The 21,091-nt window shown below is 55.5% G+C and overlaps 1 protein-coding gene across 1 annotated transcript; it reads right to left on the bottom strand.

Annotated features, from left to right (window-relative positions):
* Positions 1-2,586: 2,586 nt before the first annotated feature.
* SLC27A4 (solute carrier family 27 member 4) lies at positions 2,587-20,804 on the bottom strand. The gene is made up of 13 exons (XM_026657293.2): positions 20,649-20,804; positions 13,422-13,588; positions 12,245-12,639; positions 10,107-10,265; positions 9,460-9,529; positions 9,227-9,318; positions 8,428-8,537; positions 7,541-7,750; positions 6,912-7,038; positions 6,114-6,251; positions 5,317-5,481; positions 4,328-4,474; positions 2,587-3,337 (listed from the first exon to the last, which is right to left on the bottom strand). Exons 2-13 carry the CDS (start codon positions 13,580-13,582, stop codon positions 3,180-3,182), a joined length of 1,932 nt encoding a protein of 643 aa, XP_026513078.1. The 5' UTR covers positions 13,583-13,588; positions 20,649-20,804; the 3' UTR covers positions 2,587-3,179.
* Between the last annotated feature and the right edge of the window lie 287 nt (positions 20,805-21,091).

Genomic DNA, 21,091 nt, shown 5'->3' on the forward strand with positions numbered 1-21,091 from the left:
CAAGCTGGAACCCACCTACTTTGCAGAAAGGGGAGACACACAAAAATCACTCGTGCTGGTAGCCTTCCACTGCCTTCCCACAGTGCCCCCTGCAGGCCAGACATTCTCCCACAACTGACTGAGGGGAAAAAAAACCCCTAGAGCATCTCAGCACAAAAACCATGGGCTAGGCCCCCAGACACACACAGGGGAACACAAACACACACACTAATGGGGCCAGGGGTTTGTTGTGGGGATGTCACACCCAAGCTATGCTAACCTGAGTGCCCAGACCTAAGTGCCAATCACCCAGGTTAGCTGTACAGTGAAGACAGACCCTATGATTTTACCACAGAATGTTGCCAAACACCTGTCGTCTTCTTCTGCAGCGTGGTCACCCCCCATCCACTAGGTCTCCTTGTGGTGCCTGCACTGTCTGCAAACCCATCTCTCCTCACACTACAGCGGGGTATTGCCACTGCCCCCCCATCTGTTGGCTGGAGGCCATAACTTTACACCCTAATAATACAACTGCCACTGATGGAGAAGCTCCTTTAGCTTACATCACAGAGACCTGTGGTTTTGGAGCAGTGGATCCCAAATTCTAGCTTGGCCAGGGGACGCACTGGATGACTGGGGAGCCAGCCACAGGAGTATGTGAGCGAGACTCAGGTTCCTTCATTCAAGCCTGGGTGGCACGAGTCCAAACATGCCCACTTGGCAGCTGGTCTCTTCACATCCAGCCCCAGGTAAGAATCATCTCCCCCTTCCCAAGGACATTTCTGACAAGGGGAGGGATGTGAAAATTCTCCTCCAGTCACATGAAATAGCTTCCTTGTGCCAGTTTCCAACCCAGACCCCCCCCCCCCCCCCCGCTACAGAACGGACGACCAACAAGAGGGAGCAGCACCTGGGAAAATCCAAATCACTCGTGCTCAGATTTAGCTGTGAGGGCAGAACAGGTTGGGGGGTGGGGGAGCAGGGTGTTGGACCGCCACCAGCATATAAGGTGGACAGAAAGCTGGCTAGATCGTCGGACTCAACGGGTAGTGATCAATGGCTCCATGTCTAGTTGGCAGCCGGTATCAAGCTAGGCAGCAGTTCTGCAGAGAAGGACCTAGGGGTTACAGTGGATGAGAAGCTGGATATGAGTCAACAGTGTGCCCTTGTTGTCAAGAAGGCTAAGGGCATTTGGGGCTGTATAAGTAGGGGCATTGCCAGCAGATCGAGGGACGTGATCATTCCCCTCTATTCGACATTGGTGAGGCCTCATCTGGAGTACTGTGTCCAGTTTTGGGCCCCACACTACAAGAAGGATGTGGAAAAATTGGAAAGAGTCCAGCGGAGGGCAATGATCAGGGGGCTGGAGCACATGACTTATGAGGAGAGGCTGAGGGAATTGGGATTGTTTAGTCTGCAGAAGAGAAGAATGAGGGGGGATTTGATAGCTGCTTTCAACCAACTGAAAGGAGGCTCCAAAGAGGATGGATCTAGACTGTTCTCAGTGGTAGCAGATGACAGAACAAGGAGCAATGGTCTCAAGTTGCAGTGGGGGAGGTTTAGGTTGGATATTAGGAAAAACTTTTTCACTAGGAGGGTGGTGAAGCACTGGAATGGGTTACCTAGGGAGGTGGTGGAATCTCCTTCCTTAGAGGTTTTTAAGGTCAGGCTTGACAAAGCCCTGGCTGGGATGATTTAGTTGGGGATTGGTCCTGCTTTGAGCAGGGGGTTGGACTAGATGACCTCCTGAGGTCCCTTCCAACCCTGATATTCTATGATTCTAAGCATACCAAAGAAAGCAGATGCCTACCGTGCTGATAGACAGATGGACATACAGAGACACTGTTCTCAGGACTCATCTTGCTACAGTGTAAACACAACATGTGCTTTTCCTTGAATAGATCTTTCCTGCTCTCTCATCCAGCCCCCCTATGGGATCACACAGAATCAGATGCGGCTAAGGGTGATGCACTTCGAACGTGAACAGATGGAATTTCTGAGATGCCGAGCACTGGCCCACCAACAAGGTTTGCAGGTACTCAAAATCTGAGCAAGAAGATAAAAGCCATGTGATTAATGGCCTGGTCTTTACAACGGTGAGGCGCGTGACACACAGCCAGGTCGGCAGGTGCCACGACACCAGATCAGCAGCATTGCACCCCTCACCCGGGGCATAAACTCCAGCTGAGAGCAGCCCCAAGGAGGCTCAATTCCACAAAGTCACAGCTCCAGTCCCGTCCTGCTCCTGGACAGGTAGGTCTGGGAACCGCCTGCCTGTGGCCTTTGTGCCCTAACCTCTGGAAGAGAAGAATCAGGCCCAGATGAAGGGGGATGTCCTCGTGTGAGAAAAAAAGAGAAAGAGAAGGGTAGTTTAGCACCAGGATGCCCCCGTCACCCAGCACACAAACCTGGGGCAGATTAAAAAAAAAAAAACACAAAAAAATAAGGCCAAAAAAAAAAAAAAAAAAGTATGATAATAAAAATAGAAAAATCATCCCCTGAAAAGAATGAGGCATGGCAGACACACTTGCCTTCCCTCCTCTGAGCCCCACAATATCCTCCCCCACACCCGGTACGCTCTCCCCCACCTCCCCAAAGTTGCAATGCTTCAACGGTGAACCGCAAAGAAGGCAATCTTTTTGGCCTTGCATGATGGCCCCCAGCCAGCCGGTTGGTTCAGTGTGGAGTGCAAAGCTCACCTCAGCTTAGCTGCTTTGAGGGAGGGCCAGGCCCCCATTGTCCTTCGGGGCCTGAGAGAGGCACTACTGCCACCAGCCCTTTTTGGACTCTGCAGTGTGAGCAGGACAGCAAAGGAGAGAAATAAACAACGGCAGGGAAATGGAGGCCCGTGGAAGGTGGGCGCCCCGCATCTCTGCCATTTTGGCCTGGCGAAGGTCCCATGCCCCTGATCTTTGCCATCTTGGCCTTGCAAAAGTCCCACATCCCTGGCCATAGATGAATAGAAGACCCCATGCTCACAGCCCAGGGGGCCACTCTGGTATGAAGTAGAAAATAAAGCCGTAATGATTCTATACTTTGGTACGTAACCTCCTGCCCCACCCCATCAAACACACCCATCTGCGTGTGTAAAACTTGTTAAATAAAGCCCGCGCCTGCCCTTCGTGTCATCCTTTAACCCTTTCCTTCCCCGTTCTGACACAGCAGAGGGATCCGAGAGGCGACTTGCAGAGCCTCGCCCATTACAGCTTCTGTTGTCCTGACTGGATCCTCCTGAAGGCCTCCATGTCCAGCGGGAGGTAGCAGCCTTGCCTGGAGTCCAGGAAGTACAGCTTGTCCTTCACCACGGCGGGGTCAAATCCGTCCCTGCGCAGCTCCATCTTCTGGAACTTGTAAGTGCCTGGGGTGGAAGCAGCAAGGGGTTAGGGGCAGCGGTGGGGAAGGAAGGTGGCCTGTGGATATCATGGTAGATCCCTATTCCTCCATTCCACCTTCTCAATATGTGCCTCCTCTTTGGAAATCAAGCCTGCCACCCTCCACTGCCACTAGGATCACCCACAAGGAGAGAATCAGCCCATCCACCCCTTGTCAGATTCTGCCCACAGCATGGCTGAGATGGGACTAGCAGACATAACCCTTGCTAACCGGATTCTAGGGCTATGCCGCACCTTCGGGTGAGCCGTTTGCATCAGGGACTGAATTTAGTCCATCTCAAAGTGTGAGTCTCTATTGACTGAGAACCCTCTGCTATGAGGCCCAACCACCCCTAGAGGAGGACGGAGCACCACATTGAGCGAGCGTGCGTTCCCCCAGCACCGTTCTCTCACCGTGCGCTGCAGACCATGGCCCCTTGGAAAGCTCACAGTGCAGGCCTCAGCCATCACCCCCCCCACACACACACACACACACACACATCTTCCCTGCTTGTGCTAGAGTGCCACTACCGACAGCCGGGTTTAAAGACACAATCAGTCAACCAGAGGGGCTAAGACATCCAAGAGCCAGGGCCCGGCGCCCTACAGCTTTGCAAGGCGTGTGGTCACCAGCGTACACGGGCGTCAAACGCCCAGACGCCATCCCAGTGGAGGGAGCGAAAAAGAAAAACGGACTTGCTAACAAGCGAGACTTTCCAGTCCCTTTGCACGCCGAGAATTAAGCCGCCCCAGCCCACGTGCCGTAGGTCAGGACACCCCCATTTTAGAGGGGGAACCTGCGGCATGGACGGGGAAGTGACCCACCTAAGGTCACACACTGAATCAGTGACAGTCAGGAATAGACCCCTGACTTCAAGTCTCCCCTATTCCAGACAGGTCCTTTCCGGAAGCCAGGAGAACACTCCCAGCTTTTTGTCAATTCAAAAGGAAAGTGCCCCCAGTTGGGGCAGGCTCACTTGTCTTGTGGACTTCTGGCAGCACTCGCAAGAAGACGGGCCGTGCGTACAAGGGCAGGGCCTTCTTCAGCTCATTGGCAAAACTCTCCAGGTTGCAGGAATTCTTGGGGTCAGCAATGGCTGCCATCCCTGCCTTCCCCTCGGTGCCTGGAACACAGGACAGAAGGTGATGCACACAGTAGGAGGGGGCTGGGGCAATCACTCACACACACACACACACACACACCCCCCCCAGCGCGGGAGCAGCTTCAGCAAGCTCAGTGCGCCAGCTGGCCCTGGACACAGCTTGCCAGGCCTGCAGCAATATGCCTAAGACAAGACACAACATAGCCGCAGAAACCCACAACAAGACAGATAATCCAGAGGGCTCTGGAATGCCAGGCCGTTAGCAATGTGTTTAAGAGGCAGAGGCACCACGCACACAGCCCCAAGGCTCACCTTAAATAATGCATCAGCGACACACACTCTCCATCCTTCAGCACCACATACATACACCTCAGCCCCCAACAGCGACCCCCTTGCCAGCGTCTCCGGCATCAGCCCCTGGTTGAACACACATCCAGGAAAGCCCCAATCTCTCAGCACTGCTGCGCTGGCTTTGGCTGGACGCCGTTGCCCTACAAGCCAAGATACCAGCAATACCCAGTGGCCACCTCATCCCATTAGAGTTGCCTTTGGCGGAGTTAACTCCAGAGGTTAGCGAGAATGGGGTTGGCTCTGCCCTGCACCTTGTGTTGTCATTTACACCCGGGCAAACCAGATCGACTGGAAACTCTCACCTAAAGTGTTTCATGCACCCACGGCCTAAAGATGGGAGGTTCTGCATCCCAATCCTGACCTTTCCTCCTCCCTCTCCCATGCAGCAGAATAAACAATGAGACTCTCAGGATGGAGACCAGGGCCCAGGCACCAAGTGCCAAAGGGATGAAGGGCCATCACCCCCGAACTTGGGACAAAGGAAGGCTGGCAAGAGCAGAGCACTTGGTTACCTGGCACCTCCACCCCGTAGACGACGACGTCTGTCATGTGGAGGATGCGGCTCAGAGTCCCCTCCACCTCTGTCGTGGAGACATTCTCGCCCTTCCAACGGAAAGTGTCCCCGGTGCGGTCCCGGAAGTACATGTAGCCGTATTCATCCATCATCAGCACGTCTCCTGCGGGAGCCGGAGGAAGTCAGAGGCGCCTACGGGCTCCCAGGGTCGGAGTCACCGTAACACTCTGCCCTCCAGCCAGGCCTCACTATCCCCCAGCCTGAGGCAGGTCAGATTGTTAGCGCCATTCAACAGCTGGGGACTGGGGCCACAGAGAGGGGAAGTGACCTGCCTGCCAGGAGTCGTGGGCAGAGCTGGGATTAGAACCCAAGAGTCCTGGCTCTTGGGCCGCGCGGAGCAGTGGAAGGAAGCATGATCAAGCAGTTAAAGCAACAACCTGGGCGTAACAATATACCAAGACCCTGCCACTGGATTCGTTGAGTGACCTTGGACAAAATCACTTCCCCTCAGAGTCTCAAAAGGATGAAGTATCCCGCCCCAGTTCTTGGTCAGGGAGTGCGGTTGGGATTCTTAATTCCTGTTTGCAAAGTGGTTAGAGAGGGCAGATGGGAGGCTCTGGAAGGGTAAGTGTGATTGAGCGAGACCGCCAGGTATGGATAGGGACAGCAAGCAGAGGATTGACCAAAGGCCTTGCTGGGACTAGCAAGGCGACCCTGGAGACCAAGTGAACCTGTCAGCGTCAACCCCCTCCTCTCGGGGTGCACCCTCTGCAGCTAGGGGATAAGGGCCCTCACCGGTAAGATATGTCAAGTCCCCCTTGGCGAACACGTCATGGGCGATCTTCTTGCTGGTGGCTGACTGGTTCAGGTACCCGTCGAAGTGCAGCAGAGGGTCACTCTGGATGATGCGTCCGACCAGCTGTCCCGGCTCCCCTGCGGGCAGAGAGAGTGAGGGATAGGCTCAGTCCCTGCCATTCTGCTGTATCAGAGACAAGAGTACACAGCGATTGCCAGCCCCGCATGGGATGCACGCGTCCTGTCTCTGCGGGAAGAGGAGATGCTTTAGGGAGGACACGGGGGCTCTATTGTACAAACATCTCTTAGCGCACCAGTGTCCAGTTTACCTCGGCAAGCTTCCCTCACGCTGCCCTCTCAACGGAGCTCAACCCTGACCCAAAGGGACCTCCGACTGAGCTCCTCTCTCTGCCCTGTCTCCATGGCCCATTCAGTCCCTGGCTCTCCGCTGAAACTGCCCCCAGGATGGCCAGGGAGTGCCAGCTGTGATAGTGATAGCAGAAACATGGGAACTGGGCTGAGAACCATCACACTCACTTCACACCCGACACCCAACCTCCGTGGGTTGGTAACTATGTCCAGTCGCTACTGAACTGGAGCCCTGGAGGTGCAGAGAGCCACCAAAAGGGGGAACAGTTTCCAATGACAGCAGAGGATGCTTCTGGATGCTTGTCAGAACGGAGACTCCTGCGCAGCTAATCACAAATCCGGTCTCTAGTTCAGGGCTCATGCAACACGGGACAGAGGGAAGTACCAATAGACAGAGGCTGCTCCCCGCATCGCCCCATCCCCCTTCACCTGGTTTACAGGGGATGCAGAGTCCATCCGGCCCACGGATCAGCTCCATGGTGTCTTCGTCCACCCTCACCAAGGTGACAGGGTAAATCCCAGGCAGGATCCTGCTGTTGAAGCCACAGGAACCAACCTGGAATCGAGAGAACGCAGAGACATAGCCCAATGGCAGCTGGAAGTCTTCTGCCCTCACCCTCGCTTCCCTCCTATCGCCCCAGCTGCCAGCCAAAGGGATTGCCCAGGGCATGCGGGAGCTACCCCACCCCAGAGACCAGACACAATCTGCTGCCTTCCCAAGGTCACTCAGGGCTCCCTGCCAACATCAGCGGAGGGGCCTCACACCTGCCCCGCAGAGGGATGCTTACCCAGCTCAGTCCTCTCCCGGGATCAGAAGGGGTGTCTCCCGACATCCCCTCCCAAGTCTGCTCCATCCCTAGCCCCTCACCATGGCCTGCTCTGCCAGCTCTCCGGGCACGGAGCGCATGAACCATCCCACCAGGAGCACTGAGGCCATGTGTCTGCATGAGACATCACGGTCGCCCTCGGCAGCCGGGGGGAGGGAGGACCGGGCTGCAGGGGGTGGGGAGATGCCGCAGCGGCTGGCGGAAGGACACAGACAGCAGACGGGGCCGTACGTTGTTGTCGAAGTTGCCCAGGCTGCAGTTGCACTCGGTGGCACCGTAGAACTCGGCGATTTGGGGGATCCCGAAGCGGGAGATGAATTCCTTCCAGATAGACATCCGCAGCCCGTTCCCAAGCGCCATGCGCACGTGGTGCCGCCGCTCCACCTCCTGGGACGGCTGGTTCAGGAGGTAGCGGCAGATCTCCCCGATGTACTGGACAATCTGCAGAGGGGAAGGGAGACATGGCACACTGCGCCCTTCCACAGCACCCTCCACCCAGGGACCGCCGAGTACTTGAGCAGCGTCAACCCTGACGAGCCCCCAGGAGCCAGGCGGGTGTTAATAGCCCCGTTATACAGATGGGGAGAGACAGCTGGGGAACAGACTTGCCCAAGGTCACCCGGTGAGTCAGTAGCAGAGCCAAGAATGGAACCCAGGAGTCCTGCTTGCTAATTCTGTGCCTCCCACCTAGCGGGCTGCCGCCTCGTAAGTTGGAATAACCGGTCTGGCATTCCCTGTTTTGCTTGCAGGAGGCAACACCCTGGCTGCCCTCCGGAGCATGATACAACAAAGAACAGGAGCAGGGAAAGGACATGGAACTACTTGGTTTGTAAGCTCCTTGCAGCAGGGACCAGCTTTTGTTCTGTGTTTGTACAGCGCCTAGCACAGCAGGTGTCTGGGGCGAAAGCTATTGTCCCTCATCAGACCCAGCGGCAGTGACAGTGATTCTCCACAGGAAACAGCCAGCCAAAGCCTCGGTTTCAAGACATCCAAGGGCCCCGCTGCCAACTCCCAGGATTCTCAGCAAGTTGCTGATTCTCGGGGTTCCTCGGCCAGCTCTTCCCCCTGCACCCCCCCCCCCGTCCCGCCGCGAGGCCCCTGCACCCCCACTGCCTCACCGTACAGTTGTACTTCACACAGTCATCCCAGAAGTGAGAGGCTGAGAACTTCTTGCGGATCACCACAGTCATCCCCTGGAGGAGGCACTGGCCAATTCCAACAATGTTACCTGGGCGAGAGGGGAGCGAGGGGGAAACCATTAACCTGCCGCCTCTCGGGAGAGGGTGGCTGATCCCAAAAACGGGACAGGCTGGCTTGGGGACATGGAGCCTTTCACCTTGAGGCATCTGGTTTGAATCCAGCCCAGGATCCAATAGGCACCAGAAGGTGTCTCTATCCCAGGGCTGTTTGATGGAGCTGGAGGGACTCAGGTAGGTTCTTAGTGGGAGGTGCCCATTTCCCAAAGTCACCATCACTAGTGGTGCTAATGGGCCCCCTCAATACCCTCACTTAGGTCTCTAAGCACCTTACAGAGGAAGGTGTGCATGGTCACCCCCATTTTATATATGGGGCAACTGAGGCAAAGTGACTTGCCCATGGTCACCCAGGGAGCCAGTAACGAGCCAGAAACAGATCCCAGGGGTCTGTACTACTAGTTTCCTGATCTAACCACTAGCTGCCTTGTCCTGGGCTCCCAGTACTGCAAAGTGGCTACCATGGACCTTGTGAAGACCCCAGTCCTTCACACTGATCCAGTGGGGACAGACGGGCGAGCCCCTCCTCAGCACAGAGCAGCTGGCGGTTATGAAACGATAGTCACTGCAGCAGCCCCTGGACTGTGAGTCTGCCGACATCACGGGCAAGGAGACGGGCTACAGAGGCTTGGGCAGAGAGACGCGTGAGCAGGGACTCGGATACCTGCCGCATGGTAGAGAGGGAGGCAGTCGTACATGACGTCATCTGGCCTCATGCGGAATCCGTAATACACCAGGGATGCCATGCGGTAGTACCTGGGGCAGGAGAAGTGGGTGCATCAGTAGCCATGCCAGAGCAACAGCCCAGCAGAGCCCTCCACTGCTAGCAGGGTCCAGATCCCACCCCCATTCCCCTTGCACCCAGCAACGGCCTGCCCCTGCTCAGCCCCCCCTTACCTGCAATTGACCACGATGGCTGCCTTGGGCATCCCCGTCGTGCCGGAGGTGTAGATGTAGAAGAGTTTATCTGGAGGGCAAGCGGGGGAGGCAGAGAGAGGATTCAGCATCACAGCAGCATCTCACAACCCGCTCTTTCCCGAGGAGCCAGAAGGGCCAGCGTGCTGGATCAAGCCAGGCAACTGAACACGCACTCGCTCCCTGCCCGTTGGCTACGGCCACCCCACCTCGGGCTGCCATCGAGTCCGCTCGCCCAAGCCGGCCTCGTTATTTGTACAGCACCAAGAGCGTGCCGGGCTCTTCGCTAAGCTAAGCAGGTTCAGGCTGGGAAATACTTTGATGGGAGACCTCCAAAGAGGTCAGTGCATGGATGCTCAGCTCAGCCCGGCTTGCACAACAGCAGACCAGGGTTGAGCAACAGCTTCCTAGAGCTTGGTGCAGAAGAGTCACACGTCAGCAGACTGGGGAGTTACACGCGCTCCATCTCTCTGCTGCTTACATGGGCGTGGCTGGATTTGTTTCACCCCAGCTGTTTCCACCCCCGGGATTATCCATGGCCATTGCTGGATGACACATGGGAACAGCACAAAGACTCAGAGGCACAATAACCCACCCTCCCTCTGCACACCTCGTAACATGGGACATACCTAGGAAACCCTTCTTTGGGGGGCTTGGCAGGTGCCGAGGAGCCATCTCCAGGAAGGGGTCCAGGTGTTCTGTGCTTGGGGGTGCGGATTCTGGATTCCAATCTCCGGAGCAGAAGAGACGAACAGATTTCCCCAGGGAGGGCTGTACTTCCTGCATGGCTGGGAGGGAAGGAGACAACGAAACAGGAGCTCTGAGAAAGGACATCTACGAGACATTGAGATCCAGGAGCACCGAGAGAGGGGTGGGAAGGTTTACAAAGCTAACTCCCCCACACGCTTGTCCAAGCCGACGGTACGCCCATAGCCTGCCCCAGCCCAGGGCTGCCTTCGCCCCAGCCTAAGAGGGCAACTGGCTCAGGAACTTGCTTCACCCAGGCTGCTTCAGGCTACGGTCTAGAGCAGTGACACTTGGACTCTTCCGAGCACTTGCAGGCAGTCCATGAAACTGCTGCCAGCACAATAGGAAGGCACCTGTCCGTCTCCAAGCCTGGACAGTCCTTGCTGGCCACAGCCCAGGACCATTGTAGGTTCTATTAAAAAAAGAAAATCAGAAACTCCCATTCCCTTCTCTGCCTCCAGCCAGGTGCCTCTCAGGTGTGAATTCAGCACCGATGAGGTTTGCGGGCGTTAGTGGACAAAGGCCAGGAGTGCTGGACCTAGTGACGCTGGGGTGTGGCAACACCCCCTGGCTTGGAGCAATAATAGAGGAATGCTGGCTTCCCTCATACGGTTCTGGGCAATGGCTTTCAGCACCCCCACCTTCAAATTGTTCCAGCGCCCTGACAAAGGCACAAGAAGATGGGGCCGAACTGCAGCGTGACCTGGAGAAATCTGGGCATGGGGGCTGCAGGCGACTAGGGGAGAATCACGCCTAACAAATGTAAAGTCCTGCCCCTGGGAGAAGAGACAGACCGCACCGACATGCGATGGGGGAGGTCACCCAGCAACCACAGCTAACCCCATAACGGGAGCTTGCTTTCATCTGGTGCCCTGATTTGACTCACTCGTGTGACCAGACACCAGAGCTGTGATGGTGAAGCCATCACGTGACAGGGAAATGTTCACAAGTGGAAGTAGCGGACCTCTGTTTATCCACAGTATAGGCAAGGCCTCATCCCTACGCCAGAGGGACCAACCGTCAGGACAAGAGAAGTCAGTCTCTATTGCCTATTTGGTACTGGGTCCCTCTGCTAAGGGGAAACCAATAAGGATCAATGGGGTGATGGTTTAGGTGACACTTGTCCATTGGGGACAGGGCTGAGACCCAGCAAACTCATTTCACAAGGTGGCCAAACAGCTCTCAGGGCCTGCTTTACACTGGCATAACTTCATTACAGAGGTGAATGAGGCCCTCAGTCACTATGAGCCAGGGCTGGATTTGAGCCAGCAGCCTGAAGTGACAGTGACTCATCTCCTGAACCAACTACTATATTTTCTGAGATTTGTTTTAAATATCCCCAGGGCTGGAGCTTCCTTCTGGAGACTGCTCCACAACCTAACAGTAGTCCCCCAGCTACTGATATTCAGCCTAAGTTTTCCCAACTGCCTTAGTTATTATATTCTAGCCCCTTGGTTCATTCTAGACAATGACTCTCCTTCCTGGGCATTTACACGGCTCAGATCTCGGCAGGTGTTTCCCCGATCCCATGGAGTCATCACAAAGGCGTTAGCGTCCGGTGCAAAGCCCCAGCAGGTTGGGGGGCTGCCAGAAAGGTGCCTGTTTTCATGGCGGCAAACCGCCCCCAATTGATACCCTGGCATTAGAGACCCTGGCTCAGCAGATTTCACAGCAGTGTCACATTACAATTCTTGACTCCCTACCTACCCCACTGGGTGGCCCCTGGTGACACCCACACTCCCCTAAGCCAAAATGCACCCCACCTCAAGGCCAGCTCTGTCTCACCTTCCAGCAACAGAGCCAGGGGGTCTCATGCCAGTAGCCCTCCTGGAATCACCCCACTCACCCCCCTACAGCAGCTCAGAGACCCACCCTAGGAGAGCAGCCGCGGCTACTCTTACCACCGAGCCAGACTAGCCAGCAAAGATGGGGGGAGAAGGGGAAGGAGCACAGCGTTGGGAGGCCCAACTACTTTGCCACCTCCAAGCACTGGGGGACACGACCGACTGACTCCTCTCACCTTCCATCATCTCGGCCCCGAACACCACGGCCTTGGAGTTGGAGATGTTGATGCAATGCAGCAGGGCCTCCATGCGCAGGTGGGAGTTCACGAGTGCCGCCTCCACCCCAATCTTGGCCATCCCCAGCCAGAGGCCCACGTACTGGTTGCGGGACTCCATGAACAAGGCCACAACGTCGCCAGAGCGGAAGCCCTGCTCATACAGGTAGTTGGCCACCTGGTTGGAGTACTCATCCAGCTGGTGGAAGGTCCAGCTCTCACCCGTTCCCTGGAAGATCAGCGCCGTCTTCTCCGGGTGCTTGCGGACCGTCTCCTGGAAGATCTTGGGGATGGTGTTCTTCCCCCTCAAGTGCCGCCACACCTGCCACTTCACCCTCAGCAGGACTAGCCCCGTGCTGCCAACCAAACCGGACAGAAGATTCTCTGCACTGATCCACATGGAGGCCATGCAACCAGACCCAGCCTAGACTGTGGGTCTCCCTCCCATCGCTCAGGGGGAGCAGGGGATCTGTGTGTGGAGCTTTCCAGAGAGACCCTTTATAACCAGAAACGGATTACACCCAAGCAGCAGGGAAGGGGGTAGAACCCAGCCCCTTCCCCTCACAGTGGATTACAAATGCTCCTCCCCAACCCCCAGATGAGCTAAAGGAACAGCCCTGCCACCGCGGGGCAGCAGATATTGTGCAACAGGCCACGGGGCACCTGTTCCCTCCGAGCCACACCCCCAGGACTCCTCGCTAGAAGCCAGCTCGTCCTTGATCCCGGGACATTCTCCTTGGCCCCGGCTCAGAGAGCCAGGTCCAGAGTGCAGACACCCGACTGCCAAGTCAGCGTTTTTAGGGACCGAGGGAAGTCCAAGGTCAGAGACAGTCGCCAGCCTCGGGATCTCAGCTGCAATCATATCTCGGAGAGACTCGGCCAGAGATTTCAGAGAGATCTCAGGTCCCAAAAGCAACTCCCTCCCTCGCCTGGCAGGGGCTGTGTTCCTCACTGAGCTGCCTGAGTAACCTCAGCAGGGGGCTGAGGTGTAGGCAAGATGCTGGTTTTCAGAGCTCTTCCCTCTCATCCCTGCATTGCCCCAGCCACAGCAGGATGCTTCCCCTACCCGGTTCCGTGCCGGGGGTCACCTTAATGCAAACAGGACAGAGAGAGGGCAGTTTCCAGCGAGGACACTTACGTGACGTCCCTCCTTATTGTCTTGAAGACGATGCGCAGGAATTTCCATCCCCCGGAGCCCAAGTAGAATATGAAGAGGGCAGGGATCACCTGGACCCAGGAGAGCTTCAGGACCAGCCTGAAGAGCACAAAGAGCGCGGCGAGGGCAGCCAGCCGCAACATCTTGGCCTGTGGGGGAGAGACGGTGGAGATCAGTCGCCGGTTTTCACTCTGATGCTTCCCAGGGGATCCCCAAGGCAGACGCCAACCTGAAGTAGGAGTGACAAAGAAACTGCAATTTCCCTGCTTTGGGAGGTGTCAAGGTGGGAATGGGGAGGGCAACATGGGCTAAATTCTGCTCCCCTTACGCAGGCCATGCATGGCAGTAAGGCAAGCAGGACTGAACCCCTGCATGGCACCCTGTTGGGCTTCCCTGTAAACTGACTGGTAGCAGCAGATGCTACCAATAGGCACCGTCTGAAACGACAACTGCCAGGGTGTCTCGTGGCCTCTGGCTGGGGCTGCACTTCGCCACGTACCCCTGAGCACAGCTCACCAGGGTGGTGTAGACGTGGCTCCATCTGCTGGTTTGAGAAGAGCCAATAGTGTCTAGCCCTGCGCAAAGCAGGTGTCTCCCGGGACTGAGACCATAACCTCAGCAAACTACCACACGCATGAACTAGAATCGTCATGAAATTCCGGGGGAAGCATGGGACACAGGGTGGAACTGGGAGAAGGTAAAATGGCAGGATAAGAACCAGGGAACGAGCCAGGCAGATTTCTGTTCCACAGCACCGTATGGGAAACCCAGTGGGCCAAACCCCCGTTGGTGTAAATCGATGTAGCGCCGTTCACGTCACAGAGACACCCTGCAGTCAAGCCAGTGGAGCTCTGCTGATTTACACCTGCCAGAGATATGGCCCTTCACATTTGGGGAGCTGCACACGGGGACATAATCTGACAGATACTGAGATAGCGGAGAGGCGTGTGCCAGTAGCTGGAGCACAAGACTGGGAAACAGAGGCCTAATCCCAGTTCTGACACAGACTCTCTGTGGCCTTGGACAAGTAACGCCACCTCCTTGCCTCAGTTTCCCCATGTGTAAATTGGGGATAATACACATGGGACCATTGTGCAGTTGTCAGACAGTGGCTGGAAAGCAATGCATCAGTGACAAGTATGTTTCAAACCTCAGCATCAGCCTCCAATTTATACTGAGGCTCCTCCTTTCCCTTTACCCCAATTCTGCCATGACCAAAGCGGATTCGACTCTCCGGCCGTGCCCTGGCAAGTTGGTGACTCAATGGGGCTAGCTCCTCCTGCACCCCACGCTCTGGCTCTAAGTGCTCGACCACATGGCCTACTAAGCATTTCAGCTTTGCATGCTCCTTTGACAGGACTTAAAAAAAACCTCAACCCACACATGCACATAACAGGAACTAGGACAGAAAACAGGATTTAAGTCCTTTGAGCTCTGTAAGGGTTTGCAGGTTCTCATATGATCATGCCACTGCCTAGCTGAGGTGCAGCCAGATCTGACCTAGAAAGCGGAGCCCAGGTAACGTGGTCACAGATGGGCTCCTGGAACAGATCAGATGTGTGTCCCAGATGTGCACCGCCAGGGGGCAGCAGAACAATGACCAGGGCTAGGGGGCTGCGTAGGCATAGCCTTCATGCCTTCCTCCCAAGGGGCACAGGGCAATGCCAGTGATCAGCCTCAAGCACACGCTGCTAGACACTCTCCCCTACAGACTCACAGGTCAGCGGTGACTCTCCTCCTGCATTTCCACCTTCCTGCCCCCATGGCGGCAGCCAGACCAGATGGGGAGGCCACCCCTGTGGGCTGACACTTTCACTGGCAGTGGCGCAGAAGGGCGGCAACCTATAGAGGGATCCTTCCACGTAGCAGCTACGCATCAAGCGGGGAAGGCAACCACAGGCTAATCTCCCAGGCCGGGAGCTCAAGGCCCCACAGATAAGGCTGGTCCTTCCTGACACAGGGTGTAAGGGAAGGAAATTAACACATCATTTCCTATTCATTCTTGAGGATGATCAGGGCAGCAGGGGATCCCCTCACAATTACAAGCTCTGGCCAGGATTCTTTCAGTTCTCTGGTCCCCGGGTGAAGCCTGGGGGAGATGGGGTGCTCTGTGCAGTCATCCCCTGGGATTCACTCTCCCCAGACAAACGTGGGAGCGCGGCTGCTGTTGAGCTCACTGAAGGATCCATCTCTTTGGCATCACACACTTCTCCCTCTCCTCCGAGGTTAGCTACAGCAGTGCTGAGGGCCGCAGAGAATATCCTGCTTATTGCAGACAGGCTGTTAATGCAGGAATCTAACCCAGGGATGTGAGCCCTGATGCACATCTGAGGAGACAATAAAATGAGGATGCACAGGGGGGCCCTGGTTACTGACTGGATTCCCTAGGAACTCCTATAACACCCATACATGATCATGGACTCAGATTTCCTGGGAATGTTGTGTGCAATCCCTCCCCCAGTTCAAGGATCTCAGACTCTCCCAAACTTCCAGCCCTGCCTGCTCCATATTAACATCCATAAGCTCTCTCCTTACCCCCCTCCTCCTGAAAGCTCCCAAGAACACACCCATTCCCTGAGACACCTGCCTTTCACCTGGGCAGGGACCTGCTCTTTGTTTGGCACATTGTGTTGTAATACAGTGGTTCTGTCGGGGGAAGAGCTGGGGAAGCAGAGTGGGGCTCTGTTCCTGGTTCTTCCACTGAACCTCCATGCTTTGGTTCCCTGATCTGTAAAATGGGTATAATGGGGAGCATCACAGATAGCTACGATAATAAGGTAGGTGGGTATTTGTATTACAGAAGTTCTGAGAGGCCCCAGTCAGGGTCAGGGCCCTATCGCGCTTGGTGCTGTACAAACATATTTGTGCTTACATAGGGGGGAAAAAGCATTACTCATTGCAGCCCATCTAAGCCCCACTCCTGCAAGCTGCTCCATCTGTGGGCAAAGCCCTGTACTCACAAGGGGCCCTACTGACTACAGAGGAACTCCATGCAGGGATTTGACCATGTAGATTTCACTGCAGGACTGGGGGAAACTTTCCCTGAGCCACAGTTAGCCTCTTTCCATGGGTATCAGACTCACAAACCTCCTACAAACACCAGCATTTAATGCAGATCACAATGCTGATTTGGGCACCCTGCTCAAAGCACCGTGTCTGTCTGTCCCTCTCCAGCCAGTTCCACATGTTTTCTGAGGCATTTGGTGTTCCACCGCCAAGCTGGCTGTGTGCCAAGCACTCCCAATTTCCCAGGGGAGACGGAGCTGGACACACACTTAACCAAGTCACTCCAGATGCCTGCAGAAGGGAGTCAGATCATTAGATGCAGAAGTGCTGGGATTGCAGGCAGCACTCAGCCAGGAGCAAAAAAACCTGAGTCCCACCCTCTGGAACCTCCTCAGGGCATCCCAGCAATCTCACAAAGCATCAAGGTGCAGGAGCTGCTCCCAAGACAGGCCGTGATGTTGGGCTTGTGCCCATTTCTGCTCCTTCCTGGCATAAAGCGGGGGCCTGGGAAGCTTTGCTCAAACCTGGTCTTTAGCTCCTGCTTGATTTTTACATTAGGAATTCAGGGCTTGTCTGGCTGCACCGGCACAAGGAAAATTAGGGCCCGTAACTCACTCACTGCAGGGGGCAGTTCTGTGATGGCGATTTACTGCTCCTAGTTTTCCTAGTACAGATGAGACCTGGAAACTGGAGAGCCAGTGAGGTATCAGCCCAGGAGCCAAATGAGGCAAGCACCCAGGAGAGGAGGGGAGTTAGCCAGGCAGATTCCAACTCTTTCCTGCTAGCTTGCTTTTGTGAATACTTATTTAGCCGCAGCGCCCCATGAGAGACCTAATCCCCGATCATTAGGGGGTGAGAGCTCCCAAGTAATATCCCCAGAGCTCCCCCAGCAAAAACAGGAGAGGCCGGGCTTGGTGGTCGTGATATTTCTACAGGGAAAAACAATGGGATTGTGGACCGGTGAGGGCCACCCAAAGATGGAGATGGTTACCACTATGCAAGGTGCCTGCAACCGCCTCCTTTTGGAAGGACAACCAGGCAGCCACCAATGCCCCAAAAGTGAGCCACACTCTCTTTTGTGTGGGACACACGTAGGGCGGCTGTGGGGGTACGTGGATTAACATATGACCTCCCTGGAGGACCTGCCCTTCAGGGTAAGGAGGTGATGCAAACAGCTCCTCCCTTCCCCAGTGATGCACGTGTGTGTCACTGAAGCCTCACTATTCTGGAGTGACTCCAGCTTCCATACCTTTCATGGGCTGTCTTGCCTAGCACAGGAACAATGCTCCAACGTCAAAGGAGATCTGAGCAGGATCTTGTATCCTGCAGGACTTCATTTCAGCACCCAGCCAGAAAGGGCACAATCCAATTGTCTGCGAGAGTGTGGCCAGGTTCCTAGAGAGCCCACAACCCAGCCTACCTCTTAGTTCTCATCCACGGTTGCGCCAATCTTTCCTTCCAACTCTTCTGTCACATAGTGGTCCCCTGAAAGTCTTTTCCAGCCTCAGTAACAGACCACCACCTCCACTTCAGGTGTTCTGAACCACCAGCAGGCTTGATTATAGCCCGTCAGCAAGCGACCTCCTGGAGTGTTATTTACATGCTATTTACGATAAGTAGCCAGCTTCCCCCTGCCTGCCTCTGAGGAAGAGTAGTGTTAGGACCAGCCCACCCACCTGCCTTCAGGTTCCCTACTCTCTTCCCTGGCACATCCTTCCTGTCTGTTTCTATAGTCCCAGCTGCTGGGGTTACTTCCACCCAATTAGCCCCTCAGACAGTTAATTGGCCTGCCAACTGCCTGTCTTTCAATCAGGTCCCAAGTAATGTATACCGGTGAGGATTTGAGTGACAGGGTGCTGACTCCACACTTCCTGTTACACCTTCCTTCTCTGCCCTGGTCCCATCAGCATCGGCCATGCCAGCACTCTTCCCATCACTCCAGCTTGCATCAGTGCTGGCTGGCTCTGCTTCCTCTTTTTCCTCCTCCCCTGGCACCTAAACCCTCACCAAATCCTGCAGCCTCTTTCTTTGCAATAGCTCCAAAAATCCATCCCTTCCTCTCTACACAGAGGACAGCCCATCCTCTGGGAACTTCAGTTGCAAGCACTTCCTATGCCATGCCTCTCCCCCGCCACACCAGCTAAAGTACAGCTGCTAAGACTACTGCTCTAGCCATGTCTTCCCCATTCTTTAACCTCTCCACTGACTTCCATTCTTTTACTGCATTTTACTACTTCTCTTCTTTTCCCTAGCTCTCCGTGGTTCCACCCAATGCCCATCTCTCTCATGCCATCTCCTCCAGCGTTCCCTCCTGCTTTCTCTCCTACACCAGGAATCATGGGTCCTATTAAACCCTCCCGACTGGGGCAGCAGTCCCACAAATACATAATATACAGGTACAGAGACCCTTTCACTAGGAGGGTGGTGAAGCACTGGAATGGGTTACCTAGGGAGGTGGTGGACTCTCCTTCCTTAGAGGTTTTTAAGGTCACGCTTGACAAAGCCCTGGCTGGGATGATTTAGTTGGGAACTGGTCCTGCTTTGAGCAGGGGGTTGGACTAGATGACCTCCTGAGGTGCCTTCCAACCCTGATATTCTATGATTCTTTCAACTGAGGATCTCAAAGTTCTTTCCAGGTCCAATAAACCCCCACAGTCCCATTATTCCCTCTGAAACAGACATTATCCTTCAAAGCAGGCTGAGCAAGGCCCAGGAAGACACAAACCCTCAGCCTGCAAGCTACAGAGAACTGGAGAAAGTTTTGGCAAGACTCAGCGCTGATGTCAACAGGGGCAACTCCAGAGACAGCAACGAATGCTGGTGTGGCCAGTGTATTTGGACGTCTCTCTACTGAACCTAACTTAAAGGGGCCAGTTTGCAGATATGTTACACCAGCTCTCAATTGAGCCTCCTGTTCTTACCTACGTTCTTTCTGCTCCTTTGAGATAATGGTATCAATCAAATCTCTTACATTACCCAACCAAGTGCAAAGGTCACTAGCAGAGTCATAAAAAGAGATGATTGAGCTTAACCGGGCCTGCCCGGCAGATGCACTATGTTAAAGAAAGATGCAGAGGGTCAGTGATTCACTCTTCTCTGATATGAAGAACTTAAGGGGGAGGGAGTGGAAAACAGTGGCAGTGTATAAGGAAGACCTTCATGGTCTACCAGACAGGAACAGGATGTGACCCATGAGCATCAGAGAGATACAACAACTAACAACGCTCAAGAGATTTTTTTTTTTTTTGGCAACTAACGGTAGGTGCTTCCAGGCAAAGAGCTTGCCTTTCCAATTGGATCACAGAGAGCCCAGCACACTTTTGGGTGCACTGTTGACAACAGCAATATACACCAGGCCCCGTTTCATGCTACCAAGAAAGCATCTCTTATATTTAGACAACATAGAGGTTGAACTAAGAATACAACTAAGAATACAATGCATGACCCAGGCTTTTGTCCCCTGTTTGGTCACTGCACTGTTTGGAGACTCCAAACAGGGTTTGCCATCAAACCCTGCACCTCCCCCTGGTTTCTTTCAGAAAGGGGCTGTACTACATTCCTACCCAGCTGGGATACACAGGGAGAGCTCCACAGTTTGCTAGGCAGTCACATTAGGAACCCTCGCACCGCCACCTGACTCGGGTCCATTGCAGCAGGCGGATCTTCTGTCCAAGGGCAAGTTTGCAGATGGAAAGGGAAAGAAAGCTGCAGTCTCTCTTTTCAACTACCGACACTGGGGCTAAAAGCAAGAGGGGGACCAGAGTCATGTAGCCAAAGAGAGGTGACGGCGATTTCCCATTCCCTTCCAGCATCCCCACCCCGCACCCCCCCATAAACCAATCCTGCTCAGTCACGGCAGGGAGCCTAAACCCCCATTTCTGGGGGTGATGCCCCCCCAGCAAACACCCCACGCCCTTCCCCCTTTCACAGCAGCCTCTCCCCACAGAAAGACACACACAGAGAAGCGCAGCAGTGGGTTTCCCGACCTACATCAGCCCACCAGGGGATCTCTGTACCAGGCTGCTGCTCTGTGGGGAGACCCACCCAACAAGGGGAGGGAAAGGTCACCGTAGCCTCCTTCCATCTCTCCCCACACCGGCAGCGAGGGCTTCCCCGCCCCGCCCTGCCCCGCCCCATGCCCCAGGCCGGGGGTGAGCAGCCCAGGGGGACAGACTGGGACGAGGCGGGGGCCCCCCCACTTACCCCTTGGCCCGACAGGCCTCTCCGCTCCCCGCCTAGGGCAGGACCGTCCCCCAGCGGACCCCGCGCTGCGGCGGCTCCCGTCTCCCCCGCCGGCGGCTGTCAGCCCCGCATCCCCCCGCGCCCGGCTGCCAGAGGCGCGCGGCGGGCGGGCTGCGCCTCCCGCATGGCTGCTGAAGGGGCCGAGCTGGGCGGCCGACTGCTTCCTGCCGCCGCCGCGTCCACCTGCACCGCCGCCGCCTCCCCCTCCGCCGAGCTGAACCTGCTGCAGCAATGCGGGAGGGGAGCAGCTGGAGGGGGGGGCGGGGAGGGCGGGGAGCCGCGCGGCATGCTGGGAGTTGTAGTTCTTTTGTCCACATCCTACACGTGGTCTCCTGCTGAAAGCAGAGGGCGCTTCACTCCCCTCTTTCTACTTTCCGGGCATTGTTCTCCCCCCCCCCCCCCCC

This window comes from Terrapene carolina, unplaced genomic scaffold (genome assembly GCF_002925995.2).
Source record: "Terrapene carolina triunguis isolate 2854851 unplaced genomic scaffold, T_m_triunguis-2.0 Scaffold238, whole genome shotgun sequence".
Classification (NCBI taxonomy): Eukaryota; Metazoa; Chordata; order Testudines; family Emydidae; genus Terrapene; species Terrapene triunguis.

What these genes read in the sequence shown, in the direction of transcription:
- SLC27A4 (XM_026657293.2), bottom strand. Translation starts at nt 13,582, where the DNA reads ATGTTGCGGCTGGCTGCCCTCGCCGCGCTCTTTGTGCTCTTCAGGCTG. An exon ending in CCCTCTCTACCATGCGGCAG is followed by an intron (nt 8,538 to 9,226) that starts GTATCCGAGTCC and finishes CCTCTCGCCCAG; the next exon opens with GTAACATTGTTGGAATTGGC. An exon ending in GGACTTGACATATCTTACCG is followed by an intron (nt 5,482 to 6,113) that starts GTGAGGGCCCTT and finishes CGGCTCCCGCAG; the next exon opens with GAGACGTGCTGATGATGGAT.